The sequence below is a fragment of the Scophthalmus maximus genome, chromosome 14, assembly GCF_022379125.1.
Source record: "Scophthalmus maximus strain ysfricsl-2021 chromosome 14, ASM2237912v1, whole genome shotgun sequence".
Classification (NCBI taxonomy): Eukaryota; Metazoa; Chordata; class Actinopteri; order Pleuronectiformes; family Scophthalmidae; genus Scophthalmus; species Scophthalmus maximus.
This window is the reverse complement of record NC_061528.1, coordinates 17,713,555-17,732,945: the sequence shown is the minus strand read 5'-3', so window position 1 is coordinate 17,732,945 and position 19,391 is coordinate 17,713,555. Positions and strand designations below refer to the sequence as shown.

Genomic DNA, 19,391 nt, shown 5'->3' with positions numbered 1-19,391 from the left:
TGAATCCTCTCAGGTTATGCACGTTAAAAGCCATCAAATTTTATTTGTATAGCTCATATTTATTAATTCATAATTTGCCGACGTAAGTCTGATAACAGGCCGGGGGGAAAAAGGTGGAAATGTCAGGGAGAGACACTCCTTGTGGTTGACAGGGAAACACCCTTTTCCAGATTTTCCTTTACAAATAAAAAATAAATCAGTAACTCTGTTCTTCACATGTGCGGTCTCATTTTTATTCCTCATATTGATGACTGCACCTCGATCTAAACTCGGTTTTGCGGGAAGCAGTGTTGAGACCACGCGGCTGAAAGAAGTGTCCCATATGTGTTCAAACGGCGATATTTCTCACACACATCTTTCTATATTGACTGAATTTCAAACCGAGACGTATCACCTTGATGCAGTTTGTGTTATTTTATTTAAAATTTATCACGCGTAAAAGCTGCGATCACGAAAGGTCTTAACCGTCTGCACTTTATATTCCAATGGAAAAACATCACAATCCTACTTGTGAGTACAGTACTACATGTGTACTGCAGTACACTGTTGTAATCATGTAGATTTCTGATGAGTCTGTGTGTATGTTTTCATTTAATTATTGAAAACTAAAGAGCGGACGTGTGAACCGACGGGGGACTAGGAGCTGAGCTGGCAGAGCAGGGCCACCCCTCGTCTGATCCAGTGCTCGGCTGGCACGTTGGAGTTGAGCGTCATGTTGATGACGTAGTTGGTGGAGTGGCCCGTGGTGGACAGGGTGCCGCGCCGCTCGCTGGTCTTGTAGACGGGCACCACGTAGCACATCCTCTCTGGGATGTCGTGTCGCGGCAGCGGCTTCAACCACATCTGACACAGAGACCGAGAGAGAGAGAGAGGAGAGGTCAGGGGTCAAATCGTAGCTGCCATGTTCAAATACTCAAAGAGTCTGATTACAGGTCGGATGCGTGGTGATGGACCTGGTTATATTCTGAGAAACAAAAAGATCAGATTGTACAAAAGGTTCAGAGCACAAGACCAATGGCTGTATATAAAGATGGACGACATGACATAAATCTGCACCAGTTTGGACCACAGTGTGCTGGGGAGGTAAGTTAGCACAGAACAGCACGGTGCAGCAGTGCGAGCTGCCCGGCCTGCAGGAGCTTTACCCAGCTGTGCCTCAAATGTCCCTGAGGATCATGAAACCTCACATTACTGTATATTCATTTTGTTAATACACATTTCTACTCTATTCTGTATACTTATTTCACTAATTGAGCATAGCGTTAGTTCAGGCAGGCCATGAAGTCAAGCTCGGCCACTATCAGCTGACAGTAGAGATCTCTGTGCCAGCCCACATCAGCTGACTGCTCAGCTGATCCTCCTCTACGCGGCTCACATTGTGTGCTCTCTTTAAGCTGCTTTCACCTGACAACTCTTCTCGCTTGACTGCACATCACTCCTCTACCCGCCTCCACCCCAGCACCTCCTTTTCATACTGTATCTGACCTGATCAATGTCTTTGACACCGGGGGTCTTTAGCTGCTGCTCTCCATGCCTCACAGATGTGCTCTCAGGGCAGGTTGGTCCCACAACAGAGCCGTACCGCCAAATATAACTAATTTAAAATGAATTCATGTTGACTGTAGTGGTCCTGACTGAATTATTTTTGTTCTGTTTTGTTACTTCCTTAAAACAACATTATTTTTCTATACTTCCTTGCAAACGTTCTTCACACAGTCATACTTCATCTGGAATATGAGGGACCTCCACTACTGCCGACTCTGGCTCCGGAATGACGTCACCAGCTAAAGATGGCAGCGCACTCATGCAGGACATTTTGGGCCTCGGTGCAGATGCGTCGTCCATCTTCAGTCGCAGTCGTCGGTCAGGACGGACAAGTGGAGAAGGTGGAATCTAAGCTGCATCTCAATTTGTTGTCCAAACATTAACTTACAAATTGGAACTGTGGGGACATAAAACTTCTAAAACAATAGATTCCCTTTGGGCTATTATCACGTCTTGGTTATGCAAACGGGATAAACTGGGCCACTCATGAAACATCTTGGGGAAAAAACAACAGCAACAAACAAAACACAGTTTGTTGAGTTGCAGACAGAAAAGAACTCTTCTGGTTCCGTAACGGGCGTCTCCACGAGGATTTGCATTTCAAAGCCAGCCACGGCAGCCTCTGTTGTGTTGTTTTCCCCCCCAACAAATAATAAACCCATTTTTAATTAAGTTCCGGTCTTGTCAAAAACTGATTCTGTTAATAACTTGCCCTGAAATGTTTGAATATTAAAAAAGTCAGGCTTGTGCATTATTCATAATCATTTGAATGCAAAGCGAAGAAGAGGAGAGAACAGAGGGGGAGGGGGAAAAAAAGAAAAAAAGGGGGCAAACTTCAGTCCTCGCTCTTTGCCCCTCTGGCAACGTGTTTCCATCACTCAGTCAGTCTACTTCCATAACCATATCAAACACTTGTTCATTAATATCAGGATGAGAGACGGAGCCAGAGTGAGGAAAAGTGCTGAAGCTGCTGCTCTGAGCTGAGTTCAGGGGACAAGGACGAGGAGCTGTGGACGTCCGCCTGTGCGGAGCCGCAGTCGCAGCACAGTGGTGGGTTGGTCATTTCCTCCTCGCAAGCTTGGTCTGAGGACTGTCTGAGACCGACAGCACGGTTCCAAGAACCGGACAAGAATGAACTCGTTCATTGGTTCACTGCTTGCGCATTGTGTGCGTGCTGTCACGTCTCCCGGAACTTCAAAAGATGGCGGGCGACGACGTAACATCTCATATGTTTTCTTTGATTTTTAAAGCATTAAATTGCAGCGTTTTATTTGGTTAGGGTTCGTTGTCGTTGTACATCATCAAGCGACAACTTCTTCCGAACCTATCAAAACGAACAATATATTGGTTTTTAAAAACAAATAAGCACCGCAATTTTAAAAACATCTGCGGTAAAGGGAACCGGTCTCTCTATGTAAAGTGATTCATCACGTTCACCTCTGAAGCGCCCTTTTGTGTCACGTCACTCATTCACTCATTGTTCTTGTTCTTGTTCTCTACAGTCAAATTATCAGGCTACTTCTGAGGACTGACAGTGTGGTACTGAGTGTGTGTGTGTGCTCCTCACCACGGGCAAGGGGTCGTGCAGGACTTTGGGGTAGGACTCGGCAAGGAGCTTGGCCTTCCTGTCCCAGCGGGCGCCGTCCAGGAAGAGGCCGCGCACGTACACACCTGATACAAAAAACATTCAGAGGTAAAAGACACGCACGCAGTTTTTGTTTTGAGTCATCTCTCAACTGCGGTCACGAGAGAAAACCCCGTGACTACAACATATGCAGACGCCGGCTTTCCCAGCATCCGTGAAAGCTTCTGACTCAAGCTGCACTGACCTTTTTTTCATACAATCACGTGAGCTCTCTTATTAAAAGGGTATGGAATAATGGAGTGAGATTTTTGTCATTTTGTCAGTATCGCACACACACACCGGATGCACAGACACACAGAGATTAGCCGTTTGGCAGCGCGGGGCAGTGTTGGCGTGATGGGGCCCCAGCTGGGCAGCTGATTGAGGGGGAGACTCTGACTGAGAATCTCACAGCTGAGCTGGAGGCACAGCGAGGGGCTGATACAGGCCTGCATGCCGACAAGAAGCAGGGAGGCTTTAACGCTTCAACTTTAGACTCTGCTGCTCTCATTTTCACTCTGCCTAATGTCAGTTTTCATCTGTTTCTTGTCCTTCCACCCGCTGCTTATACGCCCCTTTTTTCCCCTTTTTTCCACTTTGAAACCTTGTTCCCATTTCTTTCTGACTCCATCCCTTTCAAAGTGCTCTCCATCTTCCTGGAGATTTTTTTCTGCTTTCACTAAACTAGGGGATGGTTTGTTACATTTTTTTAATATATCCCTTCTCCCAATAAACACCCCTTGCTCATCTTCTTCTCTGCTACTCTCCTACCGTCCAGCGGGGGGTGTTTGTTCTGTCTGTCGTCCAGGACCTCGAAGTCAAAGCCCAGCAGGTCGATGGGGGTGGTGTGTTTCCTGGCGTAGTTCTGCTGGCTGCCTGTGAGGAAGGCCTGGGTGAAGAAGAATCCTGATATCCAGAATACAGCAGGCGTACCCTTGTCATACCAGTCCTGAGCGCACAACAGGGAAGAGCAGAGGGTGACATTTACAACCAGAACCAGCCAGATGGCAGAACATGGCTGAGGGTTGGTTAGATTCAGGTGGCATTTCTATACAGCAAGATAATCCAAAAAAGAAAAGTCTCATGAAAAGCACAACCACATAATTCTATGCTAGTGGAGGCAATGTCTCTGGCCTACAGTTGTAAGGGGTTTGCAGCCTCAAGGTTTGAGGAGTGTAGCCACTTTGTGGGCTCTGTTCAGGGCCATCTCCCTACACGCCATCTGCGCTGCAGCGAGATGGGCTACGCCCTCACACTTTTATAAAGTTTTACAGGCCGGATGTCTCCGGGCCAATCCATATTCTTCTGATGTGGTTTTTCGCGGAAGAATGACCACTCCGAATTATGGCACAAGGGAACTGCGTCACCCACTGGGTAACCAAATCAAAGAAGGTGATAGCGTTCTTCCGGTATCTCTCCCCAGTGATGGAGATGGCGGACGATGGAACAGCCGAGAAGAAGAGTCCTGTTGTCATAGCTCTAGATAAAAATGTCTTAAGTCATAACCATTGTTATCGTATAATTCACCTAGTATGGGGGCTCATTAAAGCTATATCAATATACCTGTATATTACTATACATCATTAAGGCTAAATCCAATTCTATCCAATTGATTTCTTTGTTTTGAGATGAGGAGAGGATCGTTGGTTCCTTCATTGGTCTTTCGCCTCATATGGCACAAAGTTTGTAAGCAGGGGGAAAGAAACTAAGAAACTAAGCATTTTTAACAAATGTAAAATTTTAAGGAGGAAAATCTGTGCAAATACCTTACAAGATAGACAAGATAAGTGGGTTTCCAGTCTTTATGCTAAACCAGGTGACGGACATTAAGTGTGCTGAAGACTCTGGAATGAAACTAATGTTTTGTTAAAACATTTACTACATTTCCTAAAATGTGAAGGTTAAGAAAGTGAGTTGTCTAAGATAGGAAACGCTAGACTACCCTATTCATCCGGTTCACCCAGGGGGGAGTCAAGGGTGGACATTTCAGTTGGATAACGATACGCACGCACATGCACACACTCACACGCACACACACTTCTTCTTTTTACTCGACTGAGTAAGGATGAACAGGCAGAATATTTTCTGCGGTGGGAACCGACAAGGGGATCATGGGAACTGACAGATCAGTGAAGAATTTCACTCTGCAGACTCACATGATAGGCCATGTGCGTGCGCTGGCTTCCTGTACCTACTATGTTAACAAGCCACAGTGAAAATGAAGTGGTCTTGTGTAACTGCAGTCTGACACAGCTCAAGGCACGGTTACAGCCGACTATGAAAGACCCTGTATGTGCTGAAGTGAACTTATTACGGCGATACCAGCTCCTCACCTCTGACACCAGACAAGCCATGCTTCATAACCCCCCCCTCCTCCCCCAAAACATGTGCCTGCTGATTGTGTGTTTGCCTTCCAGGGAGGAATGACAATGCTAATCTCTACAATCTCTTTTTTGAAAATAATAATAATAATAATTTTCTTCTTACTAACCTTTTCACTTTTTTCCTTTTTTTCAATTTCCTTCTTGCTCTCATTTAAACCTCCATTGCCTCGTTTTTTTTAAAAGTTATTATTTTGTCTCAGACAATTGACTTGGCGGTCATGAATAAGCCAAAACACTTTGATATTGCCGCAACTGAGGCTGAGCAGTTTAGCAGGTTTTCAGTACCTGCAAGAACAGGAGTCGCTCCAGGAAGTCAGTGACGTAGCTCCCCAGAGGTTTGAGGCTGGGGTAGGACTTCTTCATCCACATGCCAGGGATACGACCCGTCAGGATGCTGCTGACCACCTCCTCCAGCTCTGCAGACATCACTACCAGCCCCTGCATGTGCACACACAAACACACACACACACACACACACACATACACACGCACGGTCACAAATACACATTCAATTACAAACATACGTGTCAGTTGTAAAGGTGACATATTATGCTCATATTCAGGTTCATACTTTTAATTTGGGTTACCACTCCTGGATTTCTTTTAGCCCCTCCCCCCGATAAATCCCAGTCTGCTCTGATTGGATAGCTGGCCCAGTCTGTTGTGATTAGTCAGCCGCTTACAAAACGTGTAGGAAATGTCATGCCCCTTCACCAGATAAGTGGAGATTCTCAGATTGCAGGCGGGGTCACCCCAAAAGAGTTCAACTGTGACATCAGAGAGGGAGAGAAATCTGAACCAGTTGTGCACCACAGTGCCTGAGTACAGCGGCACAGAGCTGCTTGCATGGCTGCAGATGATACTGTACAGTCTATAGGCATAAGGGAGTGGTTAGAATACATAACGGCACTGCAGGAATCAAGACACTGTATCCTGCAGGGTGGGCTCTGTTCCTGCTGCAGAGGGAAACAACACTTTCTGAGGAGAAGGTCAACAGCACCAGGTTGATGATCTGGATCCAGTCAGATGGCTGCAGTCATACCCAGAGGGTCCACAATATTTCTATAAAGTATCAGTTTACTTTGATCACACAGCTCATTGCTTTTGTGTAACACACAGGAGGAGGCTATTTTTTCTATACAATAGACCATTTTCACACATTTTCCCAAGTGTGTTTCCCGCTTACACCATTAGAAAATGATAGCGTTAGATCGGTGTATTAAGAGTGTTGTGTTGCGTGGATGCTTACAGTATTCGATTTCTTAAGGATGCATGCCCAGAGTTTCCCCCTGTAATCGTTTCAAGAGAGGCGTGCCTCTACTGATGAAATATTGCTTTCACTGCACAGAAATGTGAAATCAATGATGATTCATCATTTGTCCTTACTGTTTAAAACAAACACATTTAGTGTGATTACAGTGCACAGGGTCATATATCACACAAAGAACTATCCAAATGATTTCAATCATTAGGAGTGGGACCAGGAGCGAGTTGAGCCCTAACTTCTAATATGTAGCGTGTTGCACATCGTGGCCAAAAAACTCAGCAACGTCATCAAGTGTTGCCCAGTATGAAATGTTATAATATAAACAGCTTCCCCCTCATCCTAGCAGGGTTTTGTACCTTGATGGCCTTCTGAATGTTGACGCAGGAGTCTCGGATGGTGCAGAGCAGGTTGTTGAAGCGTCCCATCTCCTGCACCAGCACTGTGTTCATGCTCTGATTGTAACTGGTGGGGAAGCGCCGCATCACCGCCTCCAAGTCAAAGTCTGCGGGCAGCTTGCTCAGGATGTCGGCTGCCACATCAAAGACCATGTCATCGGAGGATTTGGCGTCTCCGCTCGAGGAGCAGGACTGATCAGAGACACAAGAGCGACAGAGGACGGATGAGAGAGGGGAGGCGGGGACTCGTGGCTCGGATTGCGTCGACAGTTCATAATTCTTTTGGCAGAAATGATCTTTTGCTGTCTTTGACTTGTCAAATTATGCATTCCCTTTTGAGTACTCTTGCATTTTTGATCCTGAAAAGATCCCCATTTTAAGGTCTCTGATTTATGGCTTCACTTTGCTTCTAGTTCATTATCTTTGTGCGGGATTGATCAAGATTTGTGCTTTTTAAAAGGACGAAGCGACACAGAATATCATTGTTTTATCAGTATCTTAATTTGACTGCATCCTTCTCAGTGTGTGGTCATTTCTAAGGCTTGTCTGGAGATACTATTGAAACAAGGGAGGGATTCTGGCAAGTATCATTTTAGGATCTCAGCGTTAAACAAACACTTTCATCAGTTAGCTCATACACACAGCCTCATGAGACAGAGGCCCTTTCCCCCAAATTCCCTTCCATTTTCCACTCAGTAATTGGAAACAGTCTTATTATCAATTCTAATAATGCTTCACACTGATATTTACTCACTCTCATCTGTGATTGCTCTGCTTTCCTCTCAGTCCAACTCACACCATTTACCTATTTGATTCTCACTCGGCAGTCGGCGCTAATGGATCATCATTGGCTAATGGCGTCGGGGGTTACAGTAGGAGAATGACAAATAGCTGCCTCGTTCCATTCGAAGCGTCTTCGTGTTTATCGGTCATTGAGACGGATGAGACTGCATTAGATGCATATAAAGTCCACGCATGACTGACGCCATTATTAATCTTGTTGAATACAGGGGTTGTGTGAATAAAATGCCAGACTCCATCGGGCTCTAATTTCAACTTGAAGTCTAGAAGTGTCAATGCCTGCGGAAATAATTTTTCTATTTGTTTGTGGCAAGCCAATTCTGTAGCTGTCAAAAAATATGGTCTCACTTTATCCAAAGGAGCTGAAAGAGGCACATGTACAGTCACGCACGCCTGGTGATTATATGTTGATCCCTTGCACTTGTTTAATATCAAGTTTAATCCCCGCAGGAACACAGACAATTTAAACCTTGAATTTTCTCTGATGAGGGAGAGGCAGCGCTGGGTGTTTTGAAATAAATAAATGGAGACCCGGATAAATAAAAATGTCTTTTCGCCTTGTGAGAGAAGCTGTACTCCTGCCGTTTCCAAGCAGGCCTTGATGTGAAAATGCCTTAAGATTTGATTTGCAGCAAATGCCGACTGGAACCAGGAAGCTGTAGGATATTTTCCTCAACAAGCTCATATAGTCTTAACTCTACAGAGCAGAGATGTAATGATGTGGGATCACATGGATCCACCAGAGCCACTGTGAGTCACTCTGTGTCTTTGCAATGTGACTTTTTTGTTCTTTGAGGAGTCTCGCTACAAACAACTCAAACATTTATTCATATTTTTCCTCTTTAATTAATGCTGCATGGTATATGTTAGTGGAGTATTTGTGAGGCTAGTGATTCTGCTACTAAAAGAGATCAGAGGGAAGCATGTTGATGCTTTGCGTGTTTGTGTGAGACAGTATTTTAGACTCTATATGTATCTAATGTATTTAGTGCATGTAGTTTTATTTTAATTTGTGTGTGTGTGTTCATGTCATGTATTTCCTGGGTGAGTGTGTGATGAAAGTTATCCACAATTTGAAAGTCGACCAACTGAGTAGTTACATTGCAGCTGAGCATCTAGGACGTTGGCCAAGAGAGTGTTTGGTGAGCGACCAGGTCCGCTGGCGCTGAAAATCAGAGAACTTTTTTTTCCTGCTGTACCCATGCCAGGCCTCACGCCTGATATTTAGTTCGCCCAGTTTTATGGTCACAAACCTGTGTCATTTAATTGCATACTTCTATTATTTAATTCTGGATTCACATTGCTCTTATTGTTTGAGTGACACGGTGCTACATTACATTTTGACCCTGTTTCTTCAGCATAAAGGATTATTACAATCTTAAAGGTAAGCTATATATTCAATGGTTGACGTTTTTCAAACTCTTTTTAAAATGAACAAACTCAGACTGTGCTTTATACACATTAAAACATCAAACTGGTCAAAATGTTTTGGCAGTTCTGTGTATACATCCGCAGTGCACGTTAACGTAACGCAGGGCCAATGTAGGAGGAATAAATGTATCCAAATATAAAATTATTGGGTCACATTTCTAAACAAATGAATAAAACATCCAATAACCTAATGGATCGGATTTTACCAATGCAAACATTTTAATAATTTCATCGACTCAAAGCTGCTCTAACAATACCCTTGCATTTTGCCCGCAGGGTGTTCATGTATCGATACGAATCTTTTGATCTTCCCATCTCTAGTGTATATTCATGTCCAGTTTTGAAAGAGTTCATTCTGAACCTTCCATAATGTGATTTTAAACTGATTTAGTAGCTTCAGTTATTTTCCATGGCTCATTGACCAAGTCAAAATATACACACATCAGGGGCCTGTACTACGAAGCAAGTTCAACATATCCAAGATTTTTTTGTTATCTGACTTTACTAAACTTAACATTGGCCGTGCTGATAACTTGTACTACGAAGCTTATCTCAGTCAAACCCTGGGTTTTCCTGTCCGGCTACGGTACGAGTGCGTTCATGTGGAAGAGGCGTAGTCTGTAATTAAAAGCTGTCATTTCAAGACCATGAATGGATGTCATGTCACACTCCTAGTCAAGTTCTTAGTTATTATTATTTTTGTCATTCTTTTGCACTTCCTGTTTTATTTTGGTGTCTCACACCGCCTCTCGTTTAAGGTCCCACTTCCTGTGAAGTTTCACTAACGTGTGATTGTCTGCACTGCCCAGAAGAGTGTCTCGTTATCCTGTGAAAGTGAAATTCTACAAAGCGAAATTAAAGTAATATGATCAAATTTCTAAAACAGAAAAGAACCATTTTTGGAAACGCAAATAACCACAGGAATTTATCAAGTTTACTATGGAGTAAATATGTTTGCCACTCTTTAAAACCAGTGACATGTTTTGATGTTTTGACAACTAAATTACCGACTTGCAGCTAATCATAATAATCCCTACCATAGGTCGAGGTGCAGTTACCTGTGTAAGCAGGATGCTGTCAAACAGTAGTTGTGTCTCAGTCTGATCCTTGGTGATATCTGCATTGGTGTTCATGCCAAAAATCTCTGGCGACGGGTTGAGTGGCAATGCCTTGGTGTATTCTAGGTAGCTGTTGTACTGTGACGGAGAGGAAAGAAGAAACCGAGGGAGAGGAGAGGAGTAAAGTAAGAAGACAATATTCAACGCAACATCAGGAAACCTCTCCAGCAATAACACTCTCTGAAAAACAAGTTGGCTCCTTAGACTGCTGACATTTATGATAATGACTATGTAAATGAGATTTAATGAATAAAAGATGTGGTTGGGTGTGTGGGGGGGTGAAGCGCTGGAGAACAAAATGCCAAATAGTGGCGCGTGCCATAGATTGCACTTGTTTTAACAAATATATCAACCTTCACTGATTGTGGTTTCCTGCTGTGCCTTGCTACACACATTTTATCTCCTAATTACTTTTTAAAGGCAGCTCAACAACTTTGCAGAACAACTGTGAGTCCTGTTATATGCTTAGTTTAAAAACCAAAACAGAGTTGAACTTTTCTCGGGTTTTTAAGGAAATGCCATTCCAGGCTTTGTGTAAACGATGGCTCTGTGGAAAAGGAACTGTTTCTGCTCCTCTGCTTGATGGAAGATATTGTTCATTATATCTAATTCATAATGTCTCTATGCTGCAGTGCATTATATCTGAAAAAGATCAAACAATCTGTAATACGAAAAATGTTGTGTTATTGTGGCAAAACACAGCTCTTACATATTAGCTCCCAGTGTATGTTGTCATCTCTAAAGTAAAAAAAAAAAATTAATAAGGCGGAGGAGGAAGAGGGGAGCCACTTTCATCTTGTTAACAAAGGATCATGTTTTCTGATGAGGTCTTCCTCATATGTTCGCACAATCACTGACAGCAAGGAAATATATCTTAAATGATCAAAGTAAGAAAAGAGCATGTTAACACTTTACAGCTGCCTGTTTAACAGCTGCCATCTGCCTGTTTTCTCATCTCTGTGAAATACTGCGCAAAGATTCCCAGGTAGTCAATGGCATTTTTTTAAAATGTGCTATTGATGTTGTTACAGCCAAAGCTGCGATTTGTCAAAAACCCTTCTTTGTGCTAAGACTGATACATTTTATTTCTCTTACTTCTCCCTCAGACGGTGCATAGTAGAACCCACTGGGGTCAAACTTATAGTCCGGGTCCTCGATGAGCTTTGAGGTGTAGAAGATAGACAGGATCGTGCGCAGTGTCCGTCTGTCCCAGTCGTCCGTCACCCGGCCTCCGTAGTTACACTCACCGGTCATGTAGCGGAGGGCATCAAATGGTACTTCCTGCAGGGAAACAAGACATCAGTCATTTTTCCCAGGAACAACAGAACCACCATGCATCAGGTCTGCACATTTGGGTCTGAACATTATAAGAGGAGGTGAGCGCTGACAAATGCAGGTTTTTCTTTTGTGTGTGTACATGATTTGTTGTGCTGCGTAGATTAATGTGCAACAGGAGACCTGGCTTAAATTCACTTCAGGAATGGAAACCGACACGGCAGGCTTGAACGGTAGGGTTGATTTTACTGCTGGAGGATTTCACTTACAAATTCAGAGTGGCACTTGGTTACGAGATGAAAATGTCACTCCTTTCAGAAAAAAAGATATCCTCGGTAGTTAATATCCGACCGACACTTGTTCTCGGCTACAGCGGAGGAACTGGGAATGACGGAGGGTTGGAGTGCTATCTGTCTGCAGAAAAATGTCAAGAGGGGTTTTTGAATACGGCAGCGGAAACCACTTGTAAAAACGTTCTGCTTACACCATGAATACTGTCTATATGCAGCGGCTGTTTGGTAGATATGCATCTGCATGTGAGTGGGTTTTTTTTAGTTCTTGTTAGACTATCAAGTATGTATGACAAATCAGGGTTGTGGTGGTATGCACTAGCCTGCATCCAACATTATATGGAATTTTGTAACTGTGAAAACATTTGATAGTGTTACAATTTGCAATACAGGAAAACAATACTGCAACAAATATAAGAAAATGTCCAAGAAAGGAAGAACTAGCCACCTGGTACTGTTCCAGGAACATGTGTAGCTGCTGTACTGATATCCGGAGGTCAGTGTCGTTGAACTCGTAGGGAATGTTCCAGCCTAACGGTCCAAACTTCTTCCTCTCCTGAGCCAGGGCGTGGAAGAAACACAGGCCATACAGCATCTTCTTGAACACAGCCTGAGAGGTGGATATGCACAAATGGAAGGCGCGGTCTAAGATGAACACTGGTGGTTTATTTCATATTGCTGCGACTAAAACAAACATACTTTGAAATACACAGCTTGAGTGGCAAAGATACACAAAGAACCCAAGGACACCCACTGATGCAGGCATGATAGATACGCACAGGCATGCGAACACACAAAAAACACACACACACTGACCGGTTTGCTCGAGCTGCCAAAAAACTGTGGGTCCGAAATGGGATCCATTTGAAAGGAGCGTGCGATGTTGGCGCGGAGGCCCTTTGGAGCCTCGTTGGTCATCTTCACCCCATTTTGCAGCACGGCTACGGGGAAGGTTGGAGATGGGTAACTCGTCAGCCACAGCCTAAAGTCCGGGTGGGTGGTGTCTGGGTTCAGCGCCTGCACAAAGCCCAAAAAAAGATCAATGAATAAATGTACTGGAAGAAATGTGCTGGCACTTTCCTGGCAGGAGTATAGACTCTGTGCGTAGAAAAGCGTGTGTGTTCTGACCTCACAGACTCTCTCCAGAGTAGACATCCACGATGTGGCCAAGTGGCAGTTCTGCAGAACCACCCAGGTGCCCTCTTTAAGGCCCATCTCAATCATACGCATAGCAATAGGACCCTGGCCTTGGCCCAGAGAGAGGGAGGCCAGCTTGCTACCAGTGAAGCCCTGAGGGAAAAGAACAGTCACACACACACTTACTCTATGTAGCTGCTTTTTGCCCTGTAAGGAGCCAAAATAACTTCCAAACCTCTGTGGGAGCCAGGGAAAATCTAGAGGATTCAATTTCCCCCTTTTCATTTTGAGTTTGTACACACAGCAGACTTCAAAGCTGCTGAATTTCGCAGATGTCTCTGTACCTTTTCATCTCCGAACTTGAGCAGTGCTGCCATTGGGTCCGAGCCGGGGGAGAGGATGAAGATGAGGGGGGCACAGCAGTGGCTATCGACGAAGGCATTGCTCAGGTTGAAGGGGGGCGCTTCGATGAAAGGACGACCCAGACTGTCGGACACAAACTCCTGCACCATGGGAATAACCTGCAGGGCAAATAAATGGAATGTATTTAGTGAAATATGGGGAAAAAAACCCTGAAATAATGTTATAACGACTGTTGTACTTTCGTATGAACTGACCTTGTCTGGCCTGAGACAACGAATCACCAGCATCCTCTGAAACTGGCTCAGCTTGTTCTGCCACTCGTCGGGGAAGGGAGTCTGATGGGGGTTCTTGAAATATACATAAGCCGTTTAACTCAGCGAGAAGTCAATTCTGACACAGTTTATACATTTTGAAGTACATTAACATTGATACAACAATCAAACAAATCAGAGAATTCTGAGTTGTTTTTATTCATCGGTAAAGGGAGCGTGGCCCCTTATCGTGTTACCCTTTAGGAAACATGCAGCTAAATGCCTTTCTCAATTTTTCTGAGAGAGGACTGTGGGAGATTTGGGGTGGGGTTGCACTGTGTCAAGCTGTTGCAAGATTGAGCTATTCAATTAAGCAAAAAGAGGGCTAATCTGTAATGTGAATGGGGAGGAGCAAAATGCAGGGAGATGCATAAATATGTAAAAAAAAACAAAAACAACAACATTGGGTGCTAGAGCAGAGCAGGACAGAGCGGTATGTTTGATTAATTTGTTGGAACGCGTGCACCAGAGGAAGTGAGCAATGGCAGCAGGAAGTTTTTGAAATAATTTCCCCCCAGGCTGTTTGTTGAGAGACTTCTGGCTACGCGTGCTGCCGGCAGGTGCTTTGCGACAGATACACCTATTCAGGATCTCCGGGGATTCTCCGGTGTGTACGGGGGCGAGCCGGCACGCGAGTCGGAGAGCCGGCGTGCTTGATTGAACAGCTGTTGTTACGTCAAGATTAAGTAAATGTGAATTCTACAACTGGAACAAACTAGACTTAATTAGATAGGAGTGTTACGGCTGATTCTGTTGATTATAAATCAAAGATGGTGTGTGCCTGTGCGTGCGTGTGTGCGTGTGTGTGTGCGTGTGTGCGTGTGTGTGTGCGTGTGTGTGTGTGTGTGTGTGTGTGTGTGTGCACCACATGTTGATTAAACAGCTGCTCTTGCATCTCGATTGCGTAGATGTGACTAACACAACAGGAAAAGAATGGATTTAATTAGACAAAACTTCACTTTTAGAGTCTTTATAGTTCAGAGACGGACAGAGCGCGGATGTGTATCATCTGTACCTGACAGGCAAATTATGTTCCTCTCCCACTTTCTTTCTGTCTTTGACATGAATCAAACAGAGAAGCTGAAATTTCTGTAACTTAATGGAATCTGCGTCACCGAAACACCAATTACTTCCGAGATACTTCCAGAATGAACGGAATATGTATTTAATTACAATTTTTGGAGTTACTAAGATGATAAAAAATAGTCACAAAACAATGATACTCGTAAATTAATGGTAAATGGACTGTATTTATACAGCACTTTTCTAGTCACATAGACCACTCTAAGCACTTTACAGGAAAGTCACAGTCACACACATTCATACAGCACTTCTATTCACCGCAGTTTTTTCGATAACATTCATATACATTCATACACTGCCGGAAGAGCCGCCAGAGACAATTTAGGGTTGAGTCTTGCCCAAGGACACATCAGCATGTGGACTGGCAGAACCGACTCTACCGCCTGAGCCACAGTCGCCCTGAAGAAATGTAAAAACCTGTTTGACAGGTATTGATGATGAAAAATATATTACTTTACTATCTCAATCCTCCAACATGCTACCAGCTATCTGGTGTATTGGGGGGTGAGCTGTGGTAACCCTGCTTCCGTTATACCTCGGAACTCAGAACTAGGAACCCGGACGTGGTGTGGTGATATTCTTGGTGGTGTGTTGTTTACAAACTGCACACACAGCGTAGTGTGGTTTGGTCCGCACCATTTTTTTGTTTTCGATTTACAGAACCGACAGCTGGCGGACCGCGAGGAAATATTCGCTGATTTTTACAAAATATGTATTGCTTTAGAATCGTTTACTGCCCCTTAACTTCCTCTCTATTCCACAGTCCACCAAAGCCTTCTCTCACACAGGCAGGAGAAATGTGATTTGTTAGTTTGTTTGCAGAGCGTTTGACTGTTTGAGAGCCCTCCGTGGTAAAAACCTAATTATCTTTACCATTTCTTATATAGACTTTGGTCCTGTGGAACTTCCAGAAATTAAACGTTCTCATCAGGGCTTAATGTGACCTAGTTTAAAGATGACTGCTAACCTTACCAGCCATGTTAAAGTCAAAGACATACTACCTAAATCTACATCCTGGGAGGATTTACAGATATTTTTTCATCTCCTTCTAGATCTCTTGGGTGTTTTATCTAATGGTGCCTTTCTGTAACATGCTGAATTCATAATTGTGGGCATTAATCTAGACTCTCTTGTGTCTTATCAGCTATTCAACCTCATGAATCTTTTCAAAGATTACGAGGGAATAAAGGAACAAACATTTTCGCTTTTTGTTTTTACCAAAACCTTTACCAATCAGCTCAATGAAACTCACTGGGCTGTCGTAGACCGTCTTCCACTCGTTCCTGAGGCGAGCCATGTCCTGCCGCAGACTTTTGAAATGCTCCATCTCATCCAGGCGGCAAATCTCATCCCAAGACTTCTTGGGGAGCCAGGTGCAGGGATTGGAATGAGGGTTATCCAGGCCCACGCCACCTGTCAGCAGGAAGTGCCACTCCGCCTCATCCACCTGCAGCATTAATAACTCCGATGAAGCTATTAAACTGTTACCATGGCTATTTGTGATGAAGTGATTTTGAACGTTCACAATGTTTAGGTTTTATCTTGGATAACAATTTGGAGCAAACTGAAAATAAAGAACACAGATAATCTTTAGTAATTGGGACTTACTTACAAACCAACCAAACAGCAATATTGCATGTGTTATCAAATAACTTCATGTTAGAGTAATGAGAGTGTGTGTGTGTATACCTACCTGCTTATTGTGCATGAGCAGATTGACACTGAGGCCGAAGGAAAAGAGCAGCTTATCCTTCTCAAACAGCGAGCGGCACACGTTGACATATAGTGTGTAGGTAAAGTGGTCTCTTAGAATCTGTAGTCTGGAGGAAATACATACGCGAGAATTTGAATAATCTACGCTCATGAGCTGCTACTAGTGTTACATTAAAAAAAATTGTATCAGTTAACAAGCCAAATGTGATATTTCAGGCAGAGGGATAGCTCTATGGCCCCATAACCTGCTTAAGTGACTTGTAGGAACTAGTACTTGAGTATTGCATTTGTCAGCGCTGCTTACCTCTGCTCCAAGTCGTCACTCTTGCTGGAGCTATCAATGGAGCTGATGAAGAGGTTAATAAACCAGGCGAGGGAGTATTGGTACATGGGCTCGATGTTAGCCAGGTCGGCAATGGAGAAAAACAAGATGGCTGAGTGCACGGCGACGGGTGTGTAGCCCATGCGGGTCTCATCGATCATCTTCTCCGTCACCTCAGCCACGGCCTGCTTTTCTGTGATTTCATTGGCTAGCACCTTGGAGCAGGAGAGGACCTTGACGGCCGTCTCGTCCTCCAAGATGTTGCCCTCAGAGGACGAGAGCACCTCTAAGATTTTGTCCTCAATCTCCTTCAGTTGTCTATGGAAAAAAAACAACACAAGGACCAATGCGAAAAGTTGGCAGTTTGTACTTTCAGGAAGGACAGATTTTATTTCATTTTATTAGCACCTCATGTTCTAAAGAGGAATGACTTTTAATGGTTCTGGTGTGCACCACTGTACCTTTTGTTCTCAGCCCCCTGCAGGATGAGAGCCTGTTTTTCTTCCTCTAGGTCGGGCCTCTCCCGGGCCACCACAATGCCCAGCAGCTGGTCCTGGATGCCCTCTGGGGTGATCATGAAGTTGAGAAGGGTCACCTACAGCGCAGAGGAAGAGATGAGACATAAACATACAGTCGAATCTACAGGGCGGGGTTTTCTAGCCCCACGATTGCTCTCTGAGCAGTGGTGATTATCCGAGCTCCAGCGCTGCTCTCTATACTAACCTCACACCTAATTCATTCTAATATACACTCCAGTCTCGGTCACATACAGGTGTGAAAAGGTGTTAGAGCGAAGGAGTTTCTTTACCACAGCTTTAGTTGTTCCTGCTTCGCACTTACCCAGAGGTTAAAAGCCCACGGTACATCTGCTATCTGCTCTTTACCCTAATAAACAAGTGCACTTTCTCTGGGGCCTAATTCCATTTCTATTGATGCCACGGACAAACTCAGCGGATGGTAAAGACTTAGAGCCCATTTGTCCTTTTCACACATACAGCCTCCTTCTTTGCTTCCTGTTGTCCCCTGAGCTCCATAAGGGCTGTTGTCTTTCTAGATACTTGCCTCTTACAAAAGACTTCAGCAGAAAGGGGGTAAGAAAAAAAAGGATTGAGCCAGTTGTGAAAAACGAGTTGAATCTATCTAATAGCTGCCCATAAAGAGCAGAGAGATGCTTGAAATGTGATCTTTGGTAATGCTTCTCAACCCCATGCCTCTTTGTAATGCAATTTCCATTAATACTCCTTTTCTTGGAATACTTTCTTGGGAGACTCCAGCGAGCAGGCCGTATCAGTGAATAATGATTCGCTGTGTTGCCGGGGGTAAAAATGTGCTGTCATTTGAAGGGTATGATAACCCAACAAGTAAAAGTATTGCTCATCTATCAGTAAAAAAAAAAAAAAGACATGGTTAGTTTCAACATGAATGTCTGAATAATTCTTCATTGTCACGAAATGATTTGCTGAGTTTGAATTTCAACTTAAATTGTGCAGCGTGACACATTTTTTTCAAGAATTGAATAATCCTTTGTAACAATCAACACATTTCTGATTGTATCATGCAAAGAGAGAGGGCGTCGAGGAAGCATGGACGAATGCACCAGGCTCATTACAACAATACAGTCAACTGCTTCTGTAAGGGAATCAAAAGGTGTGAGAGTCTGTCTGACTATGGTCGTCTGTGTGTGACTGCTGTAGGTGTGGATGGAGGCTGCGTTAGTTTTTTTAGATCCTTTGCATACGTAACTATTTATGTGTTCCGACATTGTGGCATGACTATTACAATGTTAGACTATAGGGGCTTTGGCATTGATATGAAAGTTATTGCAGTGCTGAGTGCTTTGTCCCTCTGAGCAGAATGTAACAAGGTGAGCAGAGACATTGGTGTAATTACACAATATAGTAATGCAACTGCTACAAATCCACGCTAATTAAAATGGTTTGTCTCATTTCTCAAAAAACATATTGAAAAGTGGTTTGATAAAATATTTTGTTATTTTGTTTAAGTATTATAAGTATATTGTGCAAGTATTAGAATGTGTGGAGGTGGCTCAGGAGACACCTCCAGCTTCCAGAGACACAGAGACAAAGAGGAGCGGTGTGACGGAACCCGGTCAGCGTCACACTGCAGTTCAGTCGGTTGATGTTTTTTTTTTCTGTTCGTTCTTAATAAAAGAGTTACCGGTGAGCGGCAGTTGTTCTGGTGTGTGTTGGGTAACCCAGGGTGGCAAGGATGTTTGCCACAGAATGACAGTTTTTTTGTGCCCCCCAATGTTAATTACAAAATGTGTGTCTAAGATGTAAAGCAAAAAAAAATAGATAGCAGTGCCTGTAGG

General features: G+C 43.8%; 1 protein-coding gene across 7 annotated transcripts in view; it reads right to left on the bottom strand.

Annotated features, from left to right (window-relative positions):
* Positions 1–390: 390 nt before the first annotated feature.
* The window catches only part of dnah7 (dynein, axonemal, heavy chain 7), a 78,483-nt gene continuing 59,482 nt past the window's right edge, over positions 391–19,391 (bottom strand). For 4 of the 7 annotated variants that reach the window (XM_035651107.2, XM_035651106.2, XM_035651108.2 and 1 more), the window contains 16 exons: positions 17,521–17,654; positions 17,042–17,377; positions 16,718–16,844; positions 16,277–16,471; positions 13,885–13,977; positions 13,612–13,788; positions 13,259–13,420; positions 12,947–13,147; positions 12,579–12,740; positions 11,661–11,846; positions 10,506–10,643; positions 7,177–7,407; positions 5,839–5,991; positions 3,941–4,118; positions 3,113–3,216; positions 391–843 (listed from right to left, as the gene is read on the bottom strand). In XM_035651107.2, the coding sequence (XP_035507000.1) occupies positions 637–843; positions 3,113–3,216; positions 3,941–4,118; positions 5,839–5,991; positions 7,177–7,407; positions 10,506–10,643; positions 11,661–11,846; positions 12,579–12,740; positions 12,947–13,147; positions 13,259–13,420; positions 13,612–13,788; positions 13,885–13,977; positions 16,277–16,471; positions 16,718–16,844; positions 17,042–17,377; positions 17,521–17,654 (2,784 nt within the window). In that variant the 3' untranslated portion in view covers positions 391–636. Of the gene's footprint in view, positions 844–3,112; positions 3,217–3,940; positions 4,647–5,838; positions 5,992–6,262; positions 6,321–7,176; positions 7,408–10,505; positions 10,644–11,660; positions 11,847–12,109; positions 12,255–12,578; positions 12,741–12,946; positions 13,148–13,258; positions 13,421–13,611; positions 13,789–13,884; positions 13,978–16,276; positions 16,472–16,717; positions 16,845–17,041; positions 17,378–17,520; positions 17,655–19,391 lie in introns of those variants that run through there. The other 3 variants (XM_035651109.2, XM_035651110.2, XR_004796305.2) reach the window with 3 other exon arrangements.